The 24,291-nt window shown below is 40.7% G+C and overlaps 1 protein-coding gene across 3 annotated transcripts in view; it reads left to right on the plus strand.

The window, feature by feature from the left end:
• Positions 1–2,701: 2,701 nt before the first annotated feature.
• Positions 2,702–24,291, plus strand: part of LOC138636439 (dedicator of cytokinesis protein 3-like) — a 52,385-nt gene continuing 30,795 nt past the window's right edge. For all 3 annotated transcript variants that reach the window (XM_069724460.1, XM_069724469.1, XM_069724478.1), the window contains exons 1-11: positions 2,702–3,510; positions 10,357–10,440; positions 11,648–11,688; positions 13,678–13,733; positions 18,183–18,279; positions 19,813–19,961; positions 21,606–21,690; positions 23,015–23,056; positions 23,709–23,863; positions 24,049–24,130; positions 24,226–24,286. In XM_069724460.1, coding sequence (XP_069580561.1) covers positions 3,474–3,510; positions 10,357–10,440; positions 11,648–11,688; positions 13,678–13,733; positions 18,183–18,279; positions 19,813–19,961; positions 21,606–21,690; positions 23,015–23,056; positions 23,709–23,863; positions 24,049–24,130; positions 24,226–24,286 — 889 coding nt within the window. In that variant the 5' untranslated portion in view covers positions 2,702–3,473. The remainder of the gene's footprint in view (positions 3,511–10,356; positions 10,441–11,647; positions 11,689–13,677; positions 13,734–18,182; positions 18,280–19,812; positions 19,962–21,605; positions 21,691–23,014; positions 23,057–23,708; positions 23,864–24,048; positions 24,131–24,225; positions 24,287–24,291) is intronic.

The following is a 24,291-nucleotide window of genomic DNA, read 5'->3' on the forward strand; positions in this document are numbered from 1 at the left end:
AAATCTCATCCCATGGGATTACTTTTGATTTTGGATATTTTTCGGACACTGGCCGTATTCCTCCGTGTGTGACTGGCTGTGTTTGCTTGTCTGCGTTTTCCCTGAGTTATTCGAGTGTTTATTCTGCAGCACTTTTCAAATTTTTTTTATTTTGATGTCAGTGAGATGATCGAATTAAGGTTACAAAATTATGTAAATTATATTAACAAAATCACTCAATCAATCAATCAATCAATCATTTATTGATATGCCTCAACAGTGACGTTAGTTTTGGTGAATCTTTGGGATTTGCAGTAAAATGAGATTCGGTCTTCACTGCTGCTTTCATACGCAGTAAACTGAAGCTAAAAGATGATGGCAAATGCAACAAATGTGAAACAGCTGAGTTTAAATGTACTACATGCATTTGTCATATAAGTTATGCTGTACATTTGTTGGGTGTGAATAATCACATCTTCATTTTCCCATACACTGACATCCCTCAGACGTCTTGATTGGTGATTTGTGCATCGCAGAAATTTGCCACAACATTTTCCTGTGGCCTCCCCCACAGTTAATAATAGAATACATTAAGACGGATCAAATACGTCTCCTGAACTGTGTGTGTGTGTGTGTGTGTGTGTGTGTGTGTGTGTGTGTGTGTGTGTGTGCGCGCGGAGGCACGTGTGTCCCCATGTGTACAACACTGCTTATTTGTGGGGAGCCTAAAGTGGATGAAATATACGATCCCGAGGAGTGTAAAGAAATAAAAGTATGTGCGTTATTGTGGAAGCAGATGATGGATGAGATGGCAGGACATGCTTCTTATTACCGCCTCTGCTGCCTCTTATTGTCTGCTGGCTTTGGGAGTGTTGAAACCGATAGCAGCTCTCCCTGTATCAGGCAGTCCCCCCCCTGTTTGCAGCGGACCAGCGTCCTCTCGGTGCTGCTGCATCACAGCGGGAGCTAAATGTAGCCACGGCGTTGAAAAAGTGGAAGTGTGTCGGAAAAACAATCAGTGCACGAGGCTTTTCTCTAAGCTTTTATCATTTAAAATGTCCCGTGTGCCACATTTTTTTACCATTTCACTTGAGTGAATTTTCGGCACAAGGCTTGTAATTTGTTATGTTTAATTTCTTTCTTGGATGTTTATTATCCGGGATGCATATTTAGCTTATAAAAAAAAAAAAGCCCCACACTCCCCCAGCTTTATGTATGTGATTGGAACACCGCCCACGGTGTTCCACTTGAAGTAATAGACAGATGGGAGTCAGTCACAGCGGCGCTATGATGGAGAGAAATTACCCTGCTGAATACTGCCCTCCCTCCCACACTACATCAAACTCACTGGACGCTCAATATTCACCAAATCACTCTATTTTTCTAGTCATGACTGCCTTGTCTATAGGACAAGACAGCTTAATGCACTGAAATGACCAGACTTGCAGTGAGCAATGGGCGAGCTACTGTATGATGAACGAGTGCTTGCGTATTCATCTGGTGTAAAATATCTTCCCGCACATTTTAGAACATTAATATCATCGTCTGGGTGTTTTACAGAGGAACAATTTCAAGACCGAACATCAGTAGCATTCCTGAAATATTTATTTACAAGTATTTAAGTTCTGTTTATTATTGATTATCTTCTGTCACGATGGCGTTTAAACGCTCCCTCTCTTCATCCACTCTAAAATAATTAGCAGGTCAGTCATCAAAGTCAAACTCCACAAACTGGAAGTTTCACAGAGAATTCATGTTCATAGTGTTACTCATTACCCCACAGACTATATGACTCATTTTATGACACCCTGTTTTGCCATGAGGTTAGTCACCACGTCAGTATTTGGTGCTACAGTCTCGGCTGAATTGATTGCCTGGCATAAACGTCATTACGATCCAAATCAATCAGATTACAGTCAAACTGTTACCCCATAACTTCTAAACTGTTTGTGCAGCTTCCACTGGGAACACTTGAGGCCATGTCTTTAATCTTCTCACATTTATGGCTTAAGAAACAAGAAGGCAATTTACTTACGATGAAGAAAAGACCATATTGTGGGTGTTTTATATATATATTTTTTGTGTCTGGTTTTGTTTTACTTCTGTACGTCATGACTACTTTCTTCTCAGCAGTATGGGGGGCTTTGAAACAGCACTTAGACCTTAATGCGTGGATACTATTTTTTTTTTTTTACAGAAAATATAACTGAATATAAAAACAAATTGGAAAAATAAAACAAATGTGTGAACAAATATTTTGTCCAAATCTAAGGTCAAGTCCAAAGTCGTGTCCACACCTCTGGTCCACATCTCGTTAATCAAGACCTGAAGCTGGGTAGTGAATAGATAATCACCACCAAGATGGCAGATCTCATCATTTATTTTACGTGAGTGGTATCCATGCATCAGCCAGCCGTGGTGTGATGGGAACCTGGTGGGAAATCCAGTTTGCCAAACCTATCAATCAAATGCAAAGGGGGAAATTGGCCGTTCGGAATTAGTTGCATCTGTGTGGGAGCGTGACTGCACTATGACAAAGCATCGCTGATAGTAGTGGGTCAGTTTCTTTGAAATGACTCAACCAGGAGGTGCTTCCCCACATGGTTTGGCCTGATGTGTAACACCAGGAGCGACTTGTGGCCAACAGGGCCCCCAAAGTAACACATTCAATCAAAAAAAAAAAAAAAAAGAAAAGGGGGGGGGGGGAAGAAAAAAGAAGCAGACTGCCTTCCAGCATCCTAGCAGGAGAAGATGCAGTTTGTGTGTTGTGATGGATGGAAGTGGCATGCAGAGAAAGAGGGAGAGAGGGGGCGCATATATTCGCAAATGCTTGTTGACAAAACAAGTCATGTGACGATCACGAAGATGGCGCAGCTTATGGTATATTGCAGCTTTCTGAGTATTTTCTCGCACCAGCTCGACAGTTCGGACCGGTGAACATTCTCGCGACCTATTACCTACTAATCACCGCGCGATCCACACCGTTCACGCTGGCTGCGCAGCTCATCGGGGACCAGATGGACTTGAGCGCGATTGGCTGGAAAAACAAGGAAACGCAAAAGAAATGAAATGAATAAGCTTCGAGGGAAAGAAATATTCTCCGTTCCACTTCAAATGCGGCGGCAATAACACCTTTCGTGGAGACCAGAAAAAAAAAAAAAACTGCTCGCCGTGTGCGTGCGTGCGTGCGTGCGCGCCTGCGTGTGTGTGTGTGTGTGTGTGTGCGTTACATTAGGTTTGGACACTGCATCAGACTGGAGACACACGCCGGGACATAATAGAGCAGAGATATTGAGGCTTTGATGGTCCTTCCTTTCCCCCTTTGCGCGCACACACACACACACAAACGTCAGGATACTGATTCCGGTCGAGACATGTAGTCCCATGTATGAGCAGCCGGGATCGTTTGTAGCCTTCAGCGCTCGTTTTTTAGCATCATCATCTCAAGATATCGACATAATGTGGCTTGCTCTACCGGAGGGAAAATAACCAATATGTGGATACCTACAGAAGAGGAGAAAATCGGAGTTGGTGAGTCAATTGCACCTTTTTTTAAATTTTTTTTATTGCTAATTAACGACGCTTGCTTTCCAGCTCTTTGGGTCAATACAGCGTAATGGTGGTAATTTTTGCACGAGAAACACCCAATTTTTTTGCTCATCGACATCCTCAATTGCTTATTCAGACCGTTTTTTTTTCTGTTGTTAATCCCATTACACCCAAAGAAAAACACATACACTTATAATGGCTGATATACACAGGCCAGTGACTGCATAGAAAGGGAAATTGCGTGGGATGGTACAGCCTACAACCCCACCACCTTAAAGATGCCATCGCAGTCTGCACACAATAACCGTAGGCGGGCCGTTAAATCACGCTCCTGCTCTTAGTTGGGTGGTTTTGTAGAAATGCGTCAATGTGGCATTTTAGCCTTTTCTTCATAGGAGAGTATCTGGAAGGAGAAAGAGGGGGAAAAAAAAAAAAAAAGAGAAAGTGATTCGTGTTGAAACCACGAGGGGGCATCGTGACTGCGTCCCTCCAACAGGTGTAGGCTGGAGTGAAGCTGGAGTCTACCTGTAGACCAAAAAAAAAAAAAAGATGCTGCTTTTGCTGCTGCAACAACAAGGGACCACACTGTGCATCTCCTCCCTGCATGTGTGCACTTTGACCCCTACAGAGGAGGAAAACGTGTCCAATAAGAGATCAGCATTTCATGAAAAAGGGAAAAAAAAAAAAAAAAAAAAAACGGCTCTTAAAGCGAGCTATATCGAGTGTAATAGGAACAGGAAGCAAAAAATACCACCATAAAATATCATACGGTCGCTATAAATTGACTGCTGGATCCCACAGTCACAGCTAAAAGTGTCTATAGCGTATGATTACGCTATAGAGGGTTTTCATTAGGGGAATGAGTCATGTCCAGATGCACTACAGCTTGTTATACTTGCAGGGCTACTCATGCTGGCTCGCACATGATACATCCCCCCCCCCCTCCCTACTCCCTCACATACACACGCCCACACATATACACTTTGTTTGGAGGCATTGCATTCGTCATGATCGTTTCATAAAGACTGCAGGCTGAGAGCCCCAATGGCAGCCCACTGTAATATCGCCACTTCTGCTGGCTGTAGTTATCACCGCGTCGCATTTAATCGTTTGTATGTTCGTCCATCCATCCATCAGAGAATCACTGCAGTTCTTTTTTTCCCATGCGTTAATAAGCGGGGTGTTTTAGGAGGGAGGGAGGCGGAGGAGAAGGTAGTTTTGTGTGGGGAAGCAACAGTTCGGCGCAGCCTCCGCATCAGTCTGTGCGGACTGACCTGACGCTGTCCGTGGTGCTGAAATGTGGAGATGACGCTGTCCACGATGCTGAAATGCGGGGAAGGCAGAGCCGCTCTGTACCTACACAGTACATGCTGTACCTTGTAAAGGAAGCCTGAATCCCTCTGGTGAATTTCCCTCTTCGCCTCAGTTAACATGTTGACATGCGAGGTTCAGTATTTCTCCAGCATCACTGTGGATGATGCCCACGCTGCTGGACTGTTACGTTAACTGGCAGCGCAGCCCCACAGCCTGTTATCAGCTCTTCTCCTGCCTCATCTGTGGTATTAGTGGCACCATTTTGCCCATTTCCCTACCTTCTTTCCTTGTTCTGTGATTGCGTGTAAATTGACTCTCACCCATGTTATCATGCACCGATTTATGAAACAAAGTCTGTCTGTAGTCAGCCAGGCCTTTTTTCTTTCTTTTTTTTCACTCCTGCGTTATCTTAATAGGCTCCATCATAAAGGAAGCAGTTGAAGACCACCTCATGAAACGTTAATAGCTTTTTTAGAATCACTACCTATTCATTTACTTTCTCCTTGGTTGTGTTTATGCAATAAATATTTGCTTGAAAATCACTTGTGGCAGCAAAGGCCTGTATGACTCTACTGCAGTGGTACCCAGCTTTACTCTTGAACTACTAATGATGATTATTTTAATCACCAATTTATCTAGTAATCACTTGTCTTTTTTCTGTTAATAAGTCTGTAAAATGTCCAAAGAACATATCATACAATTACATTGAAATATACATGCAAACTAATGTGAGTTGTAAACAGATTATCAAAATTATAATGATTATTGAACCAATCCTCAATCCAGTCCTCTTGAAATGGTTCAGCTGTACATTTTTTTCATTTTCTTATTTGCAAATGAGTCACTGATGGATTGCTCTCATATACGCAGCAATATTTCTTTACACTTTCATTAGAAAGAGCTCTGACTATAAGTTAGTATCTGCCCACATGAGAGAGAGTGAAATGAATCAGATGGATTCATCTGTGGCCACATGGATGTGGCTCAGACAAAAACTACAGCAGCAGCAGTAGCAGCAGCACATGAAATAATGAAGCAGACGAGGCCACCATTATCTGAAACAAACAACTCGGGGATGCAATGTGTTCAGGACGGAACAAAAGATAATGCTCATCTGAGGGATTAGAGAGATTGGCCCGAACTAGCATTTCTGTACAGATTTTGTCATGTTTTTAACCCGTCCTCCTGTCTGCATGGGGAAGTTTTAATATGGGTGAGCACTTCTTGGTTTCATCACAGGCTCTAGATCACGAAGTTTATCAGTACCGTAGTTTCAAGTGCCTCAAGTAACTTGCACCGCAGCACAGTGAATATAGCTATTGTTGCATGTGTGTGCATTGAATACACAGTCGTTGAAGAGTTCTTGATAAGGTCATCTTTTCACAGTGACACACAGTGGGTGGCATTCTGGGACACAGATTTGGAATCAGATATGGTGAAATGCTCCTCTGCCTCTGTGGGAGAAGTCCCTTGGTTAGCAAAACTTTGGTGCAGTAATGTGCCTCAGTAAGTGAGTGTGCATTCAAGTCGTGCTCAACGAAATGAGTCAGTGGGCGAAGCCCAAAGACCATTGTGTAATTTTAAAGTTCGCCAGATCTGGGACAGGACTACTCAACACGGGAGAGCCGGATTTTCATGGTCTACATACTCACATTGCATTACTTGAAGGGTTTAGGGATGCACTCACTGAGCAATTCAGCTTCAGTTGTACTAGTTATGACTGAGACTGGATCCTAAAAGAAAACAGAAATCCAAGAAAATAAGTTCATGTCAGGGCTGTAGTTTAGATGAGCACGGTGTCCTTTTGAAAAAAAATGTTTTCGGTACGGTGGTGCCATTAGCACTTTGTTGTTTTGAAAATACAGCAGGCAATTTATAAGCCAAAATAGTGTTTACTGTTTTACTGGCAGGTTTGTGATGACATCTTCCCCTTCTCTGCAGAATATTTCTCCCCGGTGGGCCATTGTACTGTTAGGTGTTGCGTGTGCCTATCACTAATTCTCGAGCAAGGTCAGCAGGCGTTGCATGCTCTGTTTCAGCTTCACTGTATTACATGTAGCTGTAAAACATTTTTCAGGACATGACAGTATGCAATAGTATTTACTCTGGAAGACAATATAAGCTTCTCTTCTGCTGCACAGAAGAAAATAGATTTTATTATAGAGATGTAACATGGAGTCATCTATCTTGACATTTCTCTTCTCAGCTGAACAGTAGTACGCTGTAACAAGAAACAGAAAAGTGAGGGCTAGATAAGCGAGACAGGTCAAAGGTCAGACTCAAACAAAAGTGCTGTAGACAGACATACCACAGAGTATAGGGTGAAATATTTTTTTTCTGGACTGACTCCATATGTTATCACTGTTTTTTTTTTTTTTTTTATGTCAGTGCAAGTTATATCATCGATAGCAGATACAACTTAAATGTGACTTTCTGCTTTGAATACATTTTTGCTGATGGGATGCAAGTATTTACTGGTGGTACATGACAAACATCTCGACACAGACACAATGTCTGTAACTCTCTCTTTTAACTCTGTGGAAGGCTCTGAATTGCCACATATATCTGCAATTAACGTATAAAAGCCCCCTTCACACCGCATCACTGCAGGATTCAATCAACAAGGATTTTAGTGTTCACTCGTAGGCTTCCCATTTCAGAAGCCACACCGAGCGTGTTCTCGCATAACATGACCGCTCTGGTTACATCAAGGTCTTTCCTACACACCATGGGTGGCAGCACCGCTGGTATAGAGCAGCGAGTTAGAAAATGAAGGCACAGGGAAGAGTGTTATTGAGTCTCACGCAGGTTGCCTAAATTATTTTAAATCTTATTTTCCGATTGACACCATTTTATTTGCAGTTCACTGCCTCCAATGGCTTTTTTAAAATAAGATGCTTGATTCCTTTAGATTTTCTCCCTGTGATTCTCTATAATGGATGACAAAGTAATGCATTAGACAGGATTAATTTGGTACCTCATATTGTAACATTTTGCATGAGATAACCAATAAACAACGCTACTTTTTTTTTTTCAGAAGAGTTGTTGTTGGTGGTTTCTATAGGTGCGGTTTTGACTGCAGCTTGTTTCGTACTTCACACCAACACGGAAGAATAGATTCCTAAAAGATTGATTTCGTGCTGTAAAAACTTTGTGCAGTTATTTTAAGAAAATACCATGAGATAGTGGATGTTATGTGCCTGGAGTTTATATACCTTCTGATAATACATTTTAAACCCCTGCTGTATCTAATAGTTCTCATTGCTTGTCACTCTATCTAAAACCGAATTTATTATTTTGGAAAATTTGCTTCATTAGCAGGTTTAAAAAAATGATTCATCCATTCGCACTGCCTCGTTTCCAAACAGTCCTTCATTCATTGGCTGTTGTTGATAACTATTTCTGAAACGGCCTTTCCTCGTCACTTTGATTTAACTGCACTGAAAGTTACAAACAATTTTTTTCAAGGAGTCCAGTTCGTCATATCGCTGGAAGGTTCGTGTCTCTGCTCGTGCGCCGAAGATTCTCAGACCTTTGATGAATTCAAGTGTTGTACACTGTGGTGTCGTAGCAGGGGAATATACATTTTTACAATCCAGGACCACAAACTGAGTGGGGTCCTGGATATACAAAAATATACCACTCTTAAAAACACTTTTAACAGTTTTATGGTCGTCTTCTTTGGAGATGAAACTTGGCACAGTGGATGTGAGAAAAGTATATGACTGAGCACCCCAAACCCCAAATTTGGGTCACAGATGCGCATGATAGTTGATAAGTAAATAAAATGCAGGTGGTGTTTGAGCTGTTTTAACGGATAAGTAGACATGTATGTGTGTCATACGTGATGAAGGTGAGAGGCAAGTAGAGGACAGCAGGAGCCTCCTCCTGTGCTGCTCAATCCCTATAATTCCTCCTAGTGAGCTACTGGTTACACAATAGCAGCTATCAGATGCCGTGTGGATCATGAATTCAACTGAATAGAGGGACAGTCTGGACTGATATACTGTTGCATGCTGAGTAGAACTGTTTGCTTTTGCCAACATTTTCCACTCCCGGTCCCGTCAGTCCTTCCAACATCCTACGTTCAACATGTTGAAGTCTAGAGATGAATTTAGTTGGTAGTGTTTTGTGGATATGCTAATGCTCTTCAGCTTTTAGGCACAATGAAATGAGTGTTTGACTGCGTGTTTACACAGCTTGGAGGTTTTGTGAGGGAGGACTATGAAAATATGAGTCTGTGTAGTGCGCCCAGCTCTCTCAAACTGCTCAAAATCTCATCTTGTTCTGACGTGGCCCGTGTTGAAGAGTTTTCAAATGGCGTGAGGGCAGGTTTTGCAATTCAAATGAAATGGAAGCCATTAAAGAACAGGACTCTCGCATACGAAAGACTTAGCCATGGTTGGAAAAGGGCCTGAGGCAGAGTGAAAAAGGTGACAAGGACGCTCTTTAAGTCCATCCATCTCTCTTCAATGCCCAATACGCTTGATGTGAACTCCAGTATGATGCATCATCCATAAGCTTGCCATTTTAAAATGCCTAGATCCCCGCAGCAGTTACAGTGAAGAAAGCCCTCCAGTTTGTGGATGATCTGTTGCCATAGTTACCCGAGCACAGGAACTGAACACTCATTACCCTCAAACAGGCAACGGAGCTGAGCTCAAGCCCCTCCCTCTCTTCCTCCCCCTCACTGGGTCCCCTGGCTAGTTCATTAGCATAATGATTCACACCAAACTCTCCTTGAAGGGCCACCATTTGTAGGTTTTTAAAATCATCAGTGGAGCGCAGTCATTATTAAACAAGTCTGTCTTTACTGAGGCCTCTGCAGTTTGTTGCATGGCTCATGGTGCCGAGCTGCAGTGCTGCATAGATAAAAACAGACTCCAGAGGCAACGCAATTGATAAAGGCTTTAAAGTGTCATTTATTCTTGAAATAATAATCATGTCATCAGTGTCTGAGTCACAGGATGTTTCTGTGTATGGTCAAAGACTGCATGGTGCTGCAAAAGGAGGTGGCATGGAAGACTTATGCTAATACCGACTTATGATAAATCAGCGTTTAGCCATATTACTTAGCAGTTTGTGTGGGCTCTATTTTGGGAGACAGTTCAATTAACTTAACATTGCACAAAATCAGGTCGCTTAAGAATTAATTGCCTATTAAAATGACTTCCCACTCCAGGGTGGGAGCTTGTTTACAGTTCGCTAAGCAGTGGTTCCTGTGTGACACTGTGTTTAGATGTTTGCATGAAACAGCTTATTAAAAAAAAAAAGCTGCAGTAACTGCCCTGCGACAATCCTCAAAACACGTTCTGTGTCGACACCCAACGGTGAAGAGGGATGCACCTCGCTCAATCAGAGGTCACAGGAGATGATAGTAAGCATAGATCTTTAATCAGAAATTGTACAATGTAATTTCTGCTGACTGCCAGGACTTACAGAAAAACTATTACATGGTTGAATATTTTTTTCACCAGTTTTGTTTCTGTCCTTTTGTTTCCTTTTTCTGCACAGTGATCTGCAACTTCCGGTCATCAATATGTCAGGCGCTGGTCCTGGAGATCGGGGAAACTGTACAGATTCTGGAGAAGAGTGAAGGTAAAAGTATTGTAATACAGATTCAGGTTAATTTACACCCAGTGTCTCAATATCAACCTTAGTATGACATCTGAGGCACATTACATTACATTGCACAGGTTAAAGTCTTTTCAAGCACAGTATTTAGACTTAGCTACTTTTCTGCAAAATAAATAAATAATTCTCTGTCAGAAAATGATTCTTAGTGGCATACAGGGGGCTTTCAAACAGCATTTAGACTCACTCACACTTTATTATATGGGTTCATAATTTATTAATAAATTCTTAAGAAGATTCCTGCTGAGAAATATGTATGCTGGTGCTAGTTGTAGGAAAATAGAGGCGATAACACATTTTACTCATGTTAGCTGTTTAAAATAAAAGCTTTATGATTTCTCTGGGAATTTCCTTGAAATAACTGCACTTTGGAGATAAAGCCAGCTCAAAGGATAAAATACAAAAACTCCGAAAATATTATTATTTTTTTTTTTTTCCAATTATTGTTAGCTTTTCTGAAGGGATGTAGTTGTTGGTACTTTATAGTAGCCTAGTTGACGGCACAGTTTAAAAGCAAACCACTGATACGGCCTTAGAACTGCTGCAGACTAAACTCTGATAAATATCAGTACCAACCCCATTTGACACTTTACATTTTTGGGTACAGCGATTAGTTTCTAGAAAGCCACTAAAATTATATTTATCCAATAAATGATTATAAAACCCGAGCTAACCTTACTGCTGCCCCAGATCCGTTTATTCTGCCATGAGTCGTGACCAACGCAATAACAGACTACAAAGTATCCAGATCATCAGTTAAAATGGTGTGGTTTGTGTTTCATGGTCAGTGATGTCGGCAAACATAATGCAGAAAGCGAGGCTAGGCTAAACTAGTCTGGTCTAGGCTGGGCTAGGCTACGGTAAGCTAGACAAAACTAATATTAGGTTGATTAGTTTGCACACGTGAAAGCAACATGGTTTACTCCTATAATCAAGAAATTAACGTCACAAAAACACATTACAGCTTTTGTAATAAAAACACAACGTTAGTAAAACAGCTGAGCCTTTGCAGTTGTTGGGACTGGGCTGTTTCTCCCTATAGCTAACATTTTACCTTCAAACTGTATCACATTACTGTGTACCACATCCACATAGTGCAGCGACAGATGCACCGTATTTTGTTATGTTGTGTTGGTGAGGTTTTCTCATGTGCACTTTGCTGTGTCTTTAGGTTGGTACAGAGGCTTTTCCACCAAGAAGCCTTCTGTCAAGGTAATTATTACAGCCTGCACAAGTTACATTGTGTGCACATTGTGCTGATTTCTGTCGGTACCATGGTTTGTGTTCAAATAAGACAATAACAATGCATCTGGATCAATCTAGACCCATGTTTGAAGCACACAAAGGTAAAAAAAAGAAGTTTTAAAAAACAATTGGCATGACTTGTAAATGAAATCTTTGCATATGTATTTGTGTGTACCTCAATAATGCGGGATTTTTTCACAAAACTTATTTTTTGCCAAAATATAGGGCTATCTTTTTTTTATTATTATTATTTTTTTTTTATTAGAATGTCACTGATGTCTTCATGAAGCTTTTATCAAAGACAAATGCATTTTTGTGAATGATAATGTGATGTGAGAGATGTGTATCCCAGAAATAACTTTTGTCTAGACAACAAAGACCTAAATGGCTGATTAACTTATTAAATAGAGTTTTGATTAGACAGAAATAGAAGTCTATTGACTTGGGTTTCCAGAGGTGCTTTCATAAAGGCATCATTTTAACCAAGTTGTTCTAACTTCAGAGCATAGAAGCACAAAAAGTATTGCCACATTCAAGATGTTATTTACAAATGGTGAGAAAAAAACACAGCAGAGATAAGTTGTATGTGTACATCATGCGCCAGTAAATATGGCCCTTTCTGCATTGCCACTGGGCTGTTTTCCTCCATGAGCAGAATTCTTTGGATAATCCAAATATTGTTTTCCTATCAACCAGCAGATGGTGCAATTATTAATCTGAAAACCAGCCAGTATGCCCAAAAAACGATTTAAAAAAAATTAAATTCCCAATTCAATTATAATCCATGACACTTTAGAAATTCCTTTCTGCAGTGACGGCTGTAGGACAGATGCAGCAACATTTGTTTTGGTGTTATATTTTTGATCAAGCAGAAAGAAAGTGGCAAGGCAGAATGGAGCGAATAAATCCAAACCTCTCAGTTCTCATTTCAGATTCTTTTTGTGCAGCATCATTACGATTAATCCTTTGCACAATGTTCAGTAAGAAGAGACTGTACATGCAAATAGACCATCGAATAATAACAACCATCACAGCAAAGAGAGTTTAATGCTCTGCACTACAGTAAATGATTAAGGCATGACACAGCTGCTTCCACTGGAATATTTTGTACACTAAAGCAGGGTTACCACAGATAAACTGTAGCAGATCTATTTGTAAAACCATTGTACAAAGCTGGAGAACAAATATGTAAAGTTTTCTATAGCCATAATACAAAGAGTAGCATCACCAAAAACACAAATACCAGATATATTGATAGAAACATGAAAGTAATTTTTAGCTATTTTGTACATCCACTCTACTACATTTTTAACTGAAATGTCAGAAGCTGAAGTGATGAGCGATGCTGCTGGAATGTTTTAAAGAAAGCACAAACGCTGTCCAGTCCTGGTAAATGTAGGTGTTAGTGGCTACATGTTGTCCTTCTCTACTCTCATCAGCTATTTACAGTTCTTACTAACACCCCTCCATTTTGTTATGTACTCTGCTGCCCACATTCATTCGCCCCCATACTCTCTCAGCGCTGAGTAGAATTAGTTGTGCTCACTGTGGCCAATTCTTCACATCTGGCAGATTAGAATAAGAAAGATGAACTGCAAAAGGGGGCAGCTGGCACCACTCAGTCTCTCATGCCCTTCCCCTGCTAAGCCAAGCCACAATAGGGATCCTGCACATCGCTCTGCTTCTCGTCTCTGCGGTGTGTGAAAACACACACAGCAGAAAATGTCGAAACACACAGAAAGGAATTGTCATATTGCACTTCCTTAAGCATTTAATGTGTTGCCAGCAGAATTGTAAAATCTCCTTTTTTTTTTTTACCATTGCAGCACTCAACATGGGTTAGAATACCTAACGTCACAGGCATAATACTCTACATTTTGGTCATGTGGTGCAGGAGAATTATAAATGTAATCCTGTCACACCCAGTAACATCTCTGCTTTGTCCTCCCTCCACAGGGCATTTTCCCAGTTGGCTATGTCCACTTGAAGAAATCTACAGTGACAAACAGAGGGTAAGCTGTATGATAAAGTGTTTTTACTCAAGCATGTACAGCATCATATGAAGGAATGCACAGAACCAATGGTTTCTGTCTCGATGCTCATTTTGAAACTTCAGCTCAGGGTATCTACCTTAACCTTCTTGTTTCATAATGTAAAATCTGCACTCCTCACTGCGTTGAACTTATGAGAACCAGGAGGACAAGCTTTCCTGTGCAACTGAATGAGAGTATATTTTGCTTACCATAAGCAAAAAACAAATTTTGTCACAACACTAGCAAAGAAATTGTACCTAAAGGCCTTAAAAACCTATTTTCTCAATCATCTTCTTACAGTGACTAATGGGTTCTACTTGAACTGACTGTTTTCTGCCAAAGTTAGAACTGATCTAGGTTATTCTACCAAAGAGATTTCTGCATGATGCTTTCGTCAGCATTTTTATGCCTCACCACCAGTGACAACCGTAGTCAGAGGCATTATGTTCCCTTCTCTAAACACAATTTCTCAAAAAGGCTTTGAGAGAATTTCTTCAAACTTGGCACAAACATTCACTTGGTCCAAAAGGTGAACTGATTAGATGTTAGTGGCCTAAGGCCCAAAGTCAATGTCAAGGTCAAAGTCAAGGTCAAGTTCATGTGACCCAACGGTAACCCATTGTCATGTAAGAAATATCTCTTCGCGGATGCCTTGAGGAAATGTCTTAAAATTTGCCACAAATATTCACTCTGAAGCAAAAATTAACTGGTTAGATGGTAGGGGTCAAAGGTGAAGCCCAATGTGATCTGTTGTCAATTCGATTTCAATCTCAACCTCAATGTGTTCCATTCACTTTGACTCCAGGATAAATTGATTGGATTTTAGTGGCCAAAGATAACAGTGACCTCACAAAACACGTGTATTTTCACAATCAGAGTTTAGCAACTAAAGTTGACAACAGTTGTGGAGTGTTTTGCTTATGTTGCCTTTGCTGTTAAACAAATCTGATATAACTACACTTATAAAGTCCAGAACTAAATTATACATTGTTTGAAAGCAAAAAGGCTCATCATTGAAATTGTGCTCACCATTTTTAAGGTACTAATACCACAGCTACAACAACAGCAGTAACAGTAATGGTGCCTTAATTTAATACAAGTCTGTGCTAGGCAAAATTATATTACTTTTCCTTTTCTGTTGCCAATGGGTTCACATATTTCACTGAGCATTTCACACTGTTTTCATAGTGAGTGTCGAATGAACAAAATGCTTCCAAGCTTTTAGACTTTTTAGGAAAAGAGGGTATGAATGTTAATAGGTTAAACTCTTAATAAACAACAATCAAGGATGTTTTCCCCCAACTTAAACTAAAATGTTGTTTTGCCAGTGATTAATATTTAATGTTGTGGAGAAATATTAACAATTTTCACAACCGGTTTTCAGGGGCCTTATTGTGGATCTGTGATGTCATGTCCATTACCCGCACCAGTATAGATACTTATTCAGCATCAGAATTTGCATGTATTTGCTGAAGTTCTATATTCAGTTCAGGTGACCAATAGCCAAACTCATAGAAATTATACACATCATTTTGGTTGCACTGCATGGCAGAAAAAAGCAGCTGGAGTTTTTCGAGGATGATGTTGGCAATCCCTTTAATATTTCTGCTTGTATTGGGGCAGTGAGTCTGGCCTCTTTGTGGCACAGTTGGATTTACAGGATTTTCTTCATCAGTGTGATGAAGTACCTTGATTTGTCTGCTATTTAATGTGGCCATAAACCGTCAGCGCCGTCTACTTTAACATATAAAGCTGTATTCTCCATTCTTACCACCTAGTGTACAACATTTCTATATACCTTAATGTTGTGATATACATGAAAGTCAACATAACGTGACAGAGAAAGATAGATCCACCTTGCCCAGCCATACAACCAGTCAATCAAACCTGACAGCCTCCATGAGATTAGAATGAAGAAAAAGCTTTCACAAATAAGAAACAATACATACGTCATTGACTTTAAATTTGGTCATTATTAAGCAAACACGTGTAGATAAAAGGCAACTAAATCCATTTCAGCACAGAGCATTTTACAGGGGAGGGAATTCATCTCAAAATTCTGACCTGTTGCATACAACTTCAGCAGCAATTTCTCTCTACAGATTTGTCACTATCAGACCTTCATTGAGATATAGCGGAGGATGATGTGAGGATGATGTGTCTGTTCTTCACTGGTCAGACCGACTGGCTCTGATGGAGTTGATGGAGCTCTTCCTTCTCATCACACAGGCAGTGTGAAACAAATTCATCAACTGATCAATGTCAGAGAATGTGTATCCCTCCCTCCTTTGCCATCTAATTTCGCCTCATCACTGATTAGTGACAATCCAATCTTCAAGAGAATTACCACCTGACAGCTGCTGACATGCACACACACACACACACACACACACACACACACACACACACACACACACACACACACACACACACACACACACACACACACACACACACACACACACACACACACACACACACACACACACTGCGGTCAACCACATCCGTCTCATCACAATAGCCAGCCATGGCTGCACAGGCCAGAATAGAGGCGGAGACTGGAGCAGGCAGAGGAGCGCTTTATCAGTCTGCAGGCTGGGATCTGTGGCTCAATGCGGACTGGGGTTTTTCTGTTATATCACCATCCTCCAGTTGAGTTCCCACATAGTAGGAGGACTCTTGTTTGCACTCAAACAATTAAAAGTGCAAACTTGGAAATGAACATTATTATACTTCCTCGCTCCTGGAGCTGCACTCTGGGAAAACTGCTTTTCTGTCTCACGGAGTTAATGAGGTGACACACCTACTGCATCTGTGTAGTTCTCCCAAAGCATCCCTGCCCTGACCTATTGTGGAATGGATGGAAATGCTTTCCTTGCTCCAAAAACACACAGTATCAAAGTTACTTGGCAGTGCAGCTTCGACAGTAAAGTGCCACAAGAGATCTGACCTTTGCTTTAATGTTTCCTTGTGATTTTACCCGCACAGGAAGGATGTGTGTTGTGGTTTTTCCTGGAGAGCTCCGCTCTGGTTCCTTACTGCAGCCAGAGAAAGGCATATTACTCTACATGATGATATCTCTTTGTCATTTCAAAGTTCCATCCTTAAAAAGCTGTCTTGAAGCAGGGACATGTGTAATCTGTGGTTTTGTGTGTGTATGTGTGTTAAGAAGGTTACTTGAAAATGTAATAATTAACACAGAACATGTGAATCCTTTGAAAAAGTATTTACATTCCTTAAAGTTATCTTAGAATGAACCCTTCATACCTACACAGGGATCGTGTCCTCTTTAATGTAGCGCACCATGTTGTACTGCCATGTTTATACAGTAGCCCAGAAGGGACAAATCAAACACTGGCTCTTTAGAGGGCCTTTCATGTTTATCATGAGTTTCGAGGCCATCTCAGATTATTTTACACACTTGGGCGGGGAGGATGAGGTTGAGGATGTTAGCGCTGGTTTAGCTTAACGTCAGCCCCGTCCCTCACCTTCAACTGTGAACAAAACCAGATGGTAACTGTGGGCGGGTAATGCCACGAAATTAGGTTTGACTCTGGTACCAGGGCCCTACAATATGAATACCTATATTGATACGTTGTTTTGTTATTAAAATTAGAACTCGACAGATTTTGCTATAGTCCAATTTAATCAGCCAATGTGGGCCTATCACAGATATAGGGCTATTGGCGACATTCTTTCCGGTATGTGCTGATAAGAAAACTTTTATAGAGAAAATGCTAAGAAAGATGCTCAGGATAATTTATTAATTGTTCTATTTGTGTTTTTTTTTTTTTTTGAGTTTAAAGTTATAAATATTACCTTCCCAATGAAGTTCACTGTTTAACTGCACTGATGTCTTTTTGGACCATAAAGTTTATTGTTAAACTGTAAAATATTCTTCCTCCATTACATGTCTTTGTCACAAGTGTTTGATAACCACATTTAGATATTTTAGTATCAAAATTTTCTATTTCCATAATATCTGAATAAGCCCCAAAAATCCATTATTGGTCAGGCTGTAATTATAAGCAGCTACTATGCTCTGTAAATGACAAGAATATGTCACTTTTAATTATTTAAATATAAGAAGCTTCTCCATATATTTTAACTAGCCCCAAATAATTTGCCGGACATGAGGCAGTTGTTTTTACTGTTGTCTGTTAATTATTGAAAACAGCCATGTTTAAAACACCAGATAGTGTTTAACTGCACATAAGAAAAGTAAAGAAGCAATCTCTGCAGCACTAAAAGAGCCTTCATGTTCCCAGGATGTGATATATGTGATATTGATAAAAAATAAAAATAAAAATAAAAAAATAAATTGTACATTGATATTGACAGTAGATACTTGAAAAAAAGACTTTGTAGCTGCAGTATTGATGCTTCGGGGGTTGATCTCATGTTCATGCTCCTGTTTTTTTACTGCAGGCTGTGCGAGACGGTGGTCCCCCTCGAGGACCCTATTATCACAGAGACCACCTCCACACTGCAGGAATGGGGCATCCTGTGGAAGCAGCTCTATGTGGTCAGTAGCAGCTTATTACAGTTCATCTCACTCATAACAGAACAAAACTCCAGGCAATAAACGTGAGAATGGATCTAACATTATCAAGAGTTCCAAGGGAGTTGAAAGAAGAACAGCTTTTGCAAAGAAATTGCTTTTCGTCTTTGTTTAATTTTCATTTTTCTCAGGGGATGGAATAGACTTTTCCACTATGTTTTTCTTCCTTGCAAGTAAATCAACACCTGGTATCACCAGGTTTGCCAGCAAGAGTAGTGATTCCCCTGAAATATGGCCCAAACATACAAAGCTTAAGATATTTCCCCGAAGCATGTCGTTCTTACTGTCACCCTGTATTTTCATATACTATCTATGTAGGAGCAGAAATGGCGGTTGGGCACAGATAATGGCCTACCGACTTGTCGTGTGCGATTTCATGCTCTGCCATTGATTGATCTTGGGCTGTCCCTCGTAGTTTCTGCATCATCTTAAGATCCACCACCTTAAGTCAGCCTTTACTTGCTGGACAGAAGAGATTACTGGAAACCTAAAGCATGCTTAATCCTGCTAAGTGTCGAGGGGGCAGGCGGAAGTGGTTGGTAGGGTTTGGAGTTTGGAGCTGAGTGGCTATGTTGCAGGGCTGGCAGCGAGTTTTTACATAACCTCTCGCTGAGGACTGCTCAAGCTCTGAGCAACTAAGCAGCCTGAGGCATTGGTGTGGTGATGTAACTTCCTCTGAAGCTCGACTAATATGAAGCGCTGATTTAACAGTGCTGGTTTTGGTGCTTACCCCCTTGTGTGATATGGGCCATGTTGCCACAGTTGCATCCATTATAATAGGATGCAGCATTGGCTAAATGTTGATACATTTCACCTTATTGTTGCCTATTAGAATTCATAGAGTTACTTCAGGGAGCAATGGCCTAACCACAACTGTGTATCTGTTATAATGTATGTAATTAGCCCTGCAGAATAGAGTTCTGAAAGGGCTCATCAACCCTGACAAAAATCTTTGTTTTCTGCAGCTACCAGGCTTTGAGAACATGCAGTGTTTATCCTCATTAAATTTACATGGCATTGTGGCGGCGCTTAATCTTTGCATTTATGTAAACAAACCTGGGTGATAATGTGGGCTTGTCATCCCATTAGGGAGAACAGAGAATGCCTGAATTAAAAATGGTGTCCTTGGTCTACGGGAAATGGTGATGAAATGTATTACTGTGAGGAGGTCAAAACAGATGTGTAAGCCAAATTTATTTCGTTGTTTCATTAATGAAACCAGTGGGCTTCAATTTCAGTTGCAATACATATTGTTCTACTGGATGCACAAGGGTGAAGGCCAAGGGTTAGATTTAGAGCACGAGTTTATCTTGATCACACTCACTAAATTCTGACATCTATTAGACCCATCTAGACTCCAGACTTCTCAGTGTCAAGCTTTTTACGTGTATTTATGATCATTTCATCTCACAAAGCGGCTTCATTAATAAAATAAAGAAATGCTGCAGAGAAGCAGATCACATGTTTCAACTGGGTGTTTTTTGGCTACTTTCAAAGAAACACAAGGTGGATCTCTTCCATAAGCTGCGTCATGTTATGAATGAGCTCATCGACCTGCGTCGGCAGCTGATCCAGGGTCACCTCGCCCAGGACCAGACTCGTGAGATCAAGCGACACATCACCGTACGGCTTGACTGGGGCAATGAGTGAGTAACTCTTGTACTGAGTGCATTACATCAAGAGAGAGGGAGCAGGAGGGGACCCTAAACAAACATTTACTTCTAACCGCTGGTCACTAAAGAATACAATATTTCTTTGGCACTGGAGGGATCTACAACACTGGATGAATGGGTGTGTAACAGCAATGCTATGATGTAATTTTATAGTCAGTTAGCAGATGAGCGACTCTCAAGCAGCTTAAAGTCAATGCAAATCCCCCCGGAGGAACTGTAAAGCCATATTCTTACAGTTTCAAACTCCATCCAACTGAGCTGTGACAGGCGTCCGTAACTGAGATAAAGATGAGAGGGCTCCACTTCAGCTGAGGTGGAGCTTTATGTGGAGAAACCATCTCTCAGTTTAATATAAGATTCAATGCACAATGGCACACAAAAGTACACAGGTATTCACTTTGAACTATATCACTCAATTGGTGAACATTAGTGCAAATCATGCTTGAACGAAATGTAGAAAACACTCAAAATTGGAGCCTGAAATACAGTTTGTTCACCGTGCGTGTTGGGATCAATGCTGTGATATACTTTCATGGTCAAAAGATCATAGCAGCGCATGTAGTTCTCCATGATTTTAAGGCTGCACAGTTTTGCTTAAGTGAAGAGTTACAGTATGATTTACAGCATCATGAGTCACTAGTGCAAGACAACAAGAGTACATTTCCTCCTGGACTAACCTCTTTAGTCCCACAGACTCCTTAGTCGGTCTCTGTCATACAAACTCAAGTTGAGTGGTTAGACTGCATTCAAAAGCGTGAATCCTTATTCTACTGCAAGATCCGAGGGTTTCCACAGATGCAGGAAATGTCTTGCAGCGTTGTTGGCATAAAATATTACACAATACTAATCTGAAATGGACAGTTAAATGTGGTGGTGCAGAAAAAAAATGTAGCCTTCTGATTCAATATTTCAATTTTGTATCAGTGAAACATCAAACTGTAGTTTAAAGTTTTGGTACCAACTGACATAGAAAACAGTTTATATAAATATAAGTGATGTTAATGAAATACAGGTGCTTGTCTTGTTTGTTTTGATTTTTCTATATTCTATTTTCATGTTACAGTGTATGGTTAATATTGAAAATGTCTCAGTCAGCAGATATGAATTAATGTGAGAAAAATTAGAGACTAAATCTTAAAAAATTCATGATATTTGATGAAGTGATCATGTGTTTGAATATTAAATTTGAAAGAAGACACTATTTCTTGGCCCCTGAGTGGTTGCCAGGCAACCAGCGGAGACTCAAGGAAGTTACATGTAAGCCAAATGGTTGTTGTTACACTTTTGGGTTTATTAGTTAGCTTTAAAAGTGAAAGTACTTGGATTGTGTTACTGTTAACCTAATTTAATTGGATGCTTGCTGACAGGAAAGAAAAATAGCAGACTTCTCTTCTAATTCTCCACCAGCCTAATATACAAATGTCAGATAAATGCAATAAAAAGTAAATTATTTTCCTTAAATGTAGCGCTAAAACATATAAACTAGCATGCATCACCTTAGTACTTCGAAGTTAGAAAGATGTCATAAGCAAAGCAAAACATTTGATACACTTTCACTAAAAGTTGTAATGTGTTTTTTTTTTTTTTTTAACACTGCCCTCACCCCTCTCTTACCAGGCACCTCGGCATTGACCTTGTTCCCAGAAAAGAGTTTGAAATGGTGGATCCAGACCAGATCAGCGTATCAGAGCTCTACAAACTGGTATGTTGGCTGGGATTATTGTTGAACCAATTCATGCCGTACAAATTCATCCCTTGAATTATTAAATAGAGTAAATTATTAAAGTGAATGTATTCTTTGCATGATAAAATGCAATTAAACACGTCGCTGCTGCATGCATAAACTATATCTGTAGGTGTGTCTCACTGACTTGCACACTGTGTGCTTTTTTTTTTTTTTTTTTTTACCCACGATATGCCTTTTTCATTGCACAGGCTGGTTTTGCATATAGAAATGTGTTGTTGGATGTGTAGGGATGTGTGAATGTACCGATTATCAAATCATCCATAAGAAGGTGACTCACAAGAGAGCGCACGATTCAGCTGTTGGAGCTGCCTCATGTGACCTGTTCTTTATGCTTATCTTACCGCCATATTGAGTGTGTCTCTTTTCTTGCATGCACGTGACTATCACAAGTGTGATTGCCAGCTAGCAATGCAGAAATAATATAAAGTGACATGCCAAGGTGAGGCTATGGGAAAGAACATACAAATGCATTTATTATTGTTATTTTGAAATAAATTACACAAGTCTTGTTTGCTTGAAACCAGGAACCACACTAGAAACACGTTTCCATAAATAAATAATGTCTCAAATGTATTTTGGTTGTAGTGATGTGGGACCTCTAAACCTGTACATACACGGACAGAGAGGAGACTTACTGATGCAGATCCAATTTTAGAAATATGCGATTACAGCACAGATGTTATGAAATCTAATGTAATGCTGCTGGAGACTGTTATCTGGGAGGGAGATCCTTTCTGGTCAGCAGTTGAAGCTCCATATGCTGATGAAAAGGCTCTCCAACTGCCCTGCAGCCTCCCATTATCCCATTGCCATGTTTCTCAGCTTTGCACGCAGAATGTTTGTGCACTAAATGCTCTGTCCTGAAACAACAGTGTGGCTCTTCCTTGCCAAAAAGCCTCCTGACTCTGTCGATGAAAGTGAGCTTGTGTTTGGCAGGGCGCAAGGCCTTGGCAACTCTTCAGGTATGGGAGTACACGAGTTCTTTTAGGCTGCCGAGCAGAGAAGGGTGTGCGTGTGGGCGATACTGGCTTTGTCCTCTTCCCTCCCACATGCTCACGTTTTGCCTCATGTGGGCTTCTTTTAGCGCTGTGGGAGCACTACTGTAGCCACTCTGCACATACGTAGGGGAAATTTGGTCAGATTTGAAGCACTGAGGCATTGCTCAGTTGGTGTGTGTCTGAAGCTGCTATGAGGTAAATAAGTTCAATGCTGTGTGGGAAGAGTAAAGAAATGGACTGACTGATCTGACATGTTGCCTTTGTACTTCACTCTTTTTTAGCATGTTTCCAGCAGACATTGTGGTCAGCAAAGCACAAACCAGGTACAGTCATTTCAAAGCTGTTTGTTCGTCACACCTTTCATACTCTGCCTCTCTCTTCAGCTCTCATTTATCATTTCTTTTCCAAACACTCTGGACCAAATAAAGACTTTCACCTTTAGACTCTTCAGACCACTGGTTGACTATAATCCTGGTGGTTATAGTGTCACTTTCATGCTTCATAAAACTGCACACCAGGGGGTGAGCACTGGTTCCCACTGGGGTCACACATGTCCCAATGCAATTGTACCTTCACTTCAGCGTATTTTCCAAATGATCTAACATTGCTTAAGAAATAAAAATGATCACTCAAAGATGTTATGTTTTTTTATGGTGTTGTTAATGTACCTTTGACTGTATTATACAGTAGTTTTCATTACAGTTATGCACCCAGAATAGTAGCCCATAATAACAGAAACACCAGCTTTACATCACACATTCATCCATCCATTTCCTAATTTGGGTGACAGTATATGTCTCTACTGTACTTGTGACAGGATGAAGCACACTGTATAGCTTATGTCAATTATTTACGAGTTAGAGTATCTCCATTGATCTGTTATATAAGCTTATCTGCATACAGAATGGCAGGTATTTGGCCTCCCTCACAGTGCGGGCTTTTCTAATTAGCGGTCACTTTCTTCTTTGTTCCCAGGGTGATAGCACGAGACAGCGCCACGGTGACGGTTGCCGTGTCCCCGTGTCGCACCACCTCTTCATCAACCTGAAGAGCTTTACTTACAACAGCATCAGCGAGGACGCAGACGTCTTCTTTTCTCTGTACGACACTCGCGAGGCCAAACAGATCAGGTACGCTGAGGAATCTCAGTGCACACACAGCAGCCCTGAATGGCCCTGCAGGACATCCTGCATGTGGGGAAGGGCAAACAGACACACACACATGGACGTCTGCACACTATCTTTGTCCAGCAGATTGACTGAGGTGTTCTGTAGCTGACAGACACTCTGAAACTGTGAACTGGCTTCTTTTGCAGTGAGAAGTTCATGGTGAAACTGAACAAAAACGGAGGACCAAAGAATCCAGAGAAGGTTGATCGTCTGTGTGCTCTCTTCACAGTGAGATTTCTTTCCCTTCTTGACATAAATGCAAATATTCTTTATTTCAACTTTTAAATGAATCCACTAACATTTCTGATCCCATTTCTCTGAAGGACCTAAGCAGTAAAGACCTGAAGAGAGACCTGTATATCGTCGCACATGTCATAAGAACTGGTAAG

This window comes from Brachyistius frenatus, unplaced genomic scaffold, assembly GCF_029030835.1.
Source record: "Brachyistius frenatus isolate BFR_SWC_R1_liver_20210118 unplaced genomic scaffold, ASM2903083v1 Contig_6, whole genome shotgun sequence".
NCBI lineage: Eukaryota > Metazoa > Chordata > Actinopteri > Embiotocidae > Brachyistius > Brachyistius frenatus.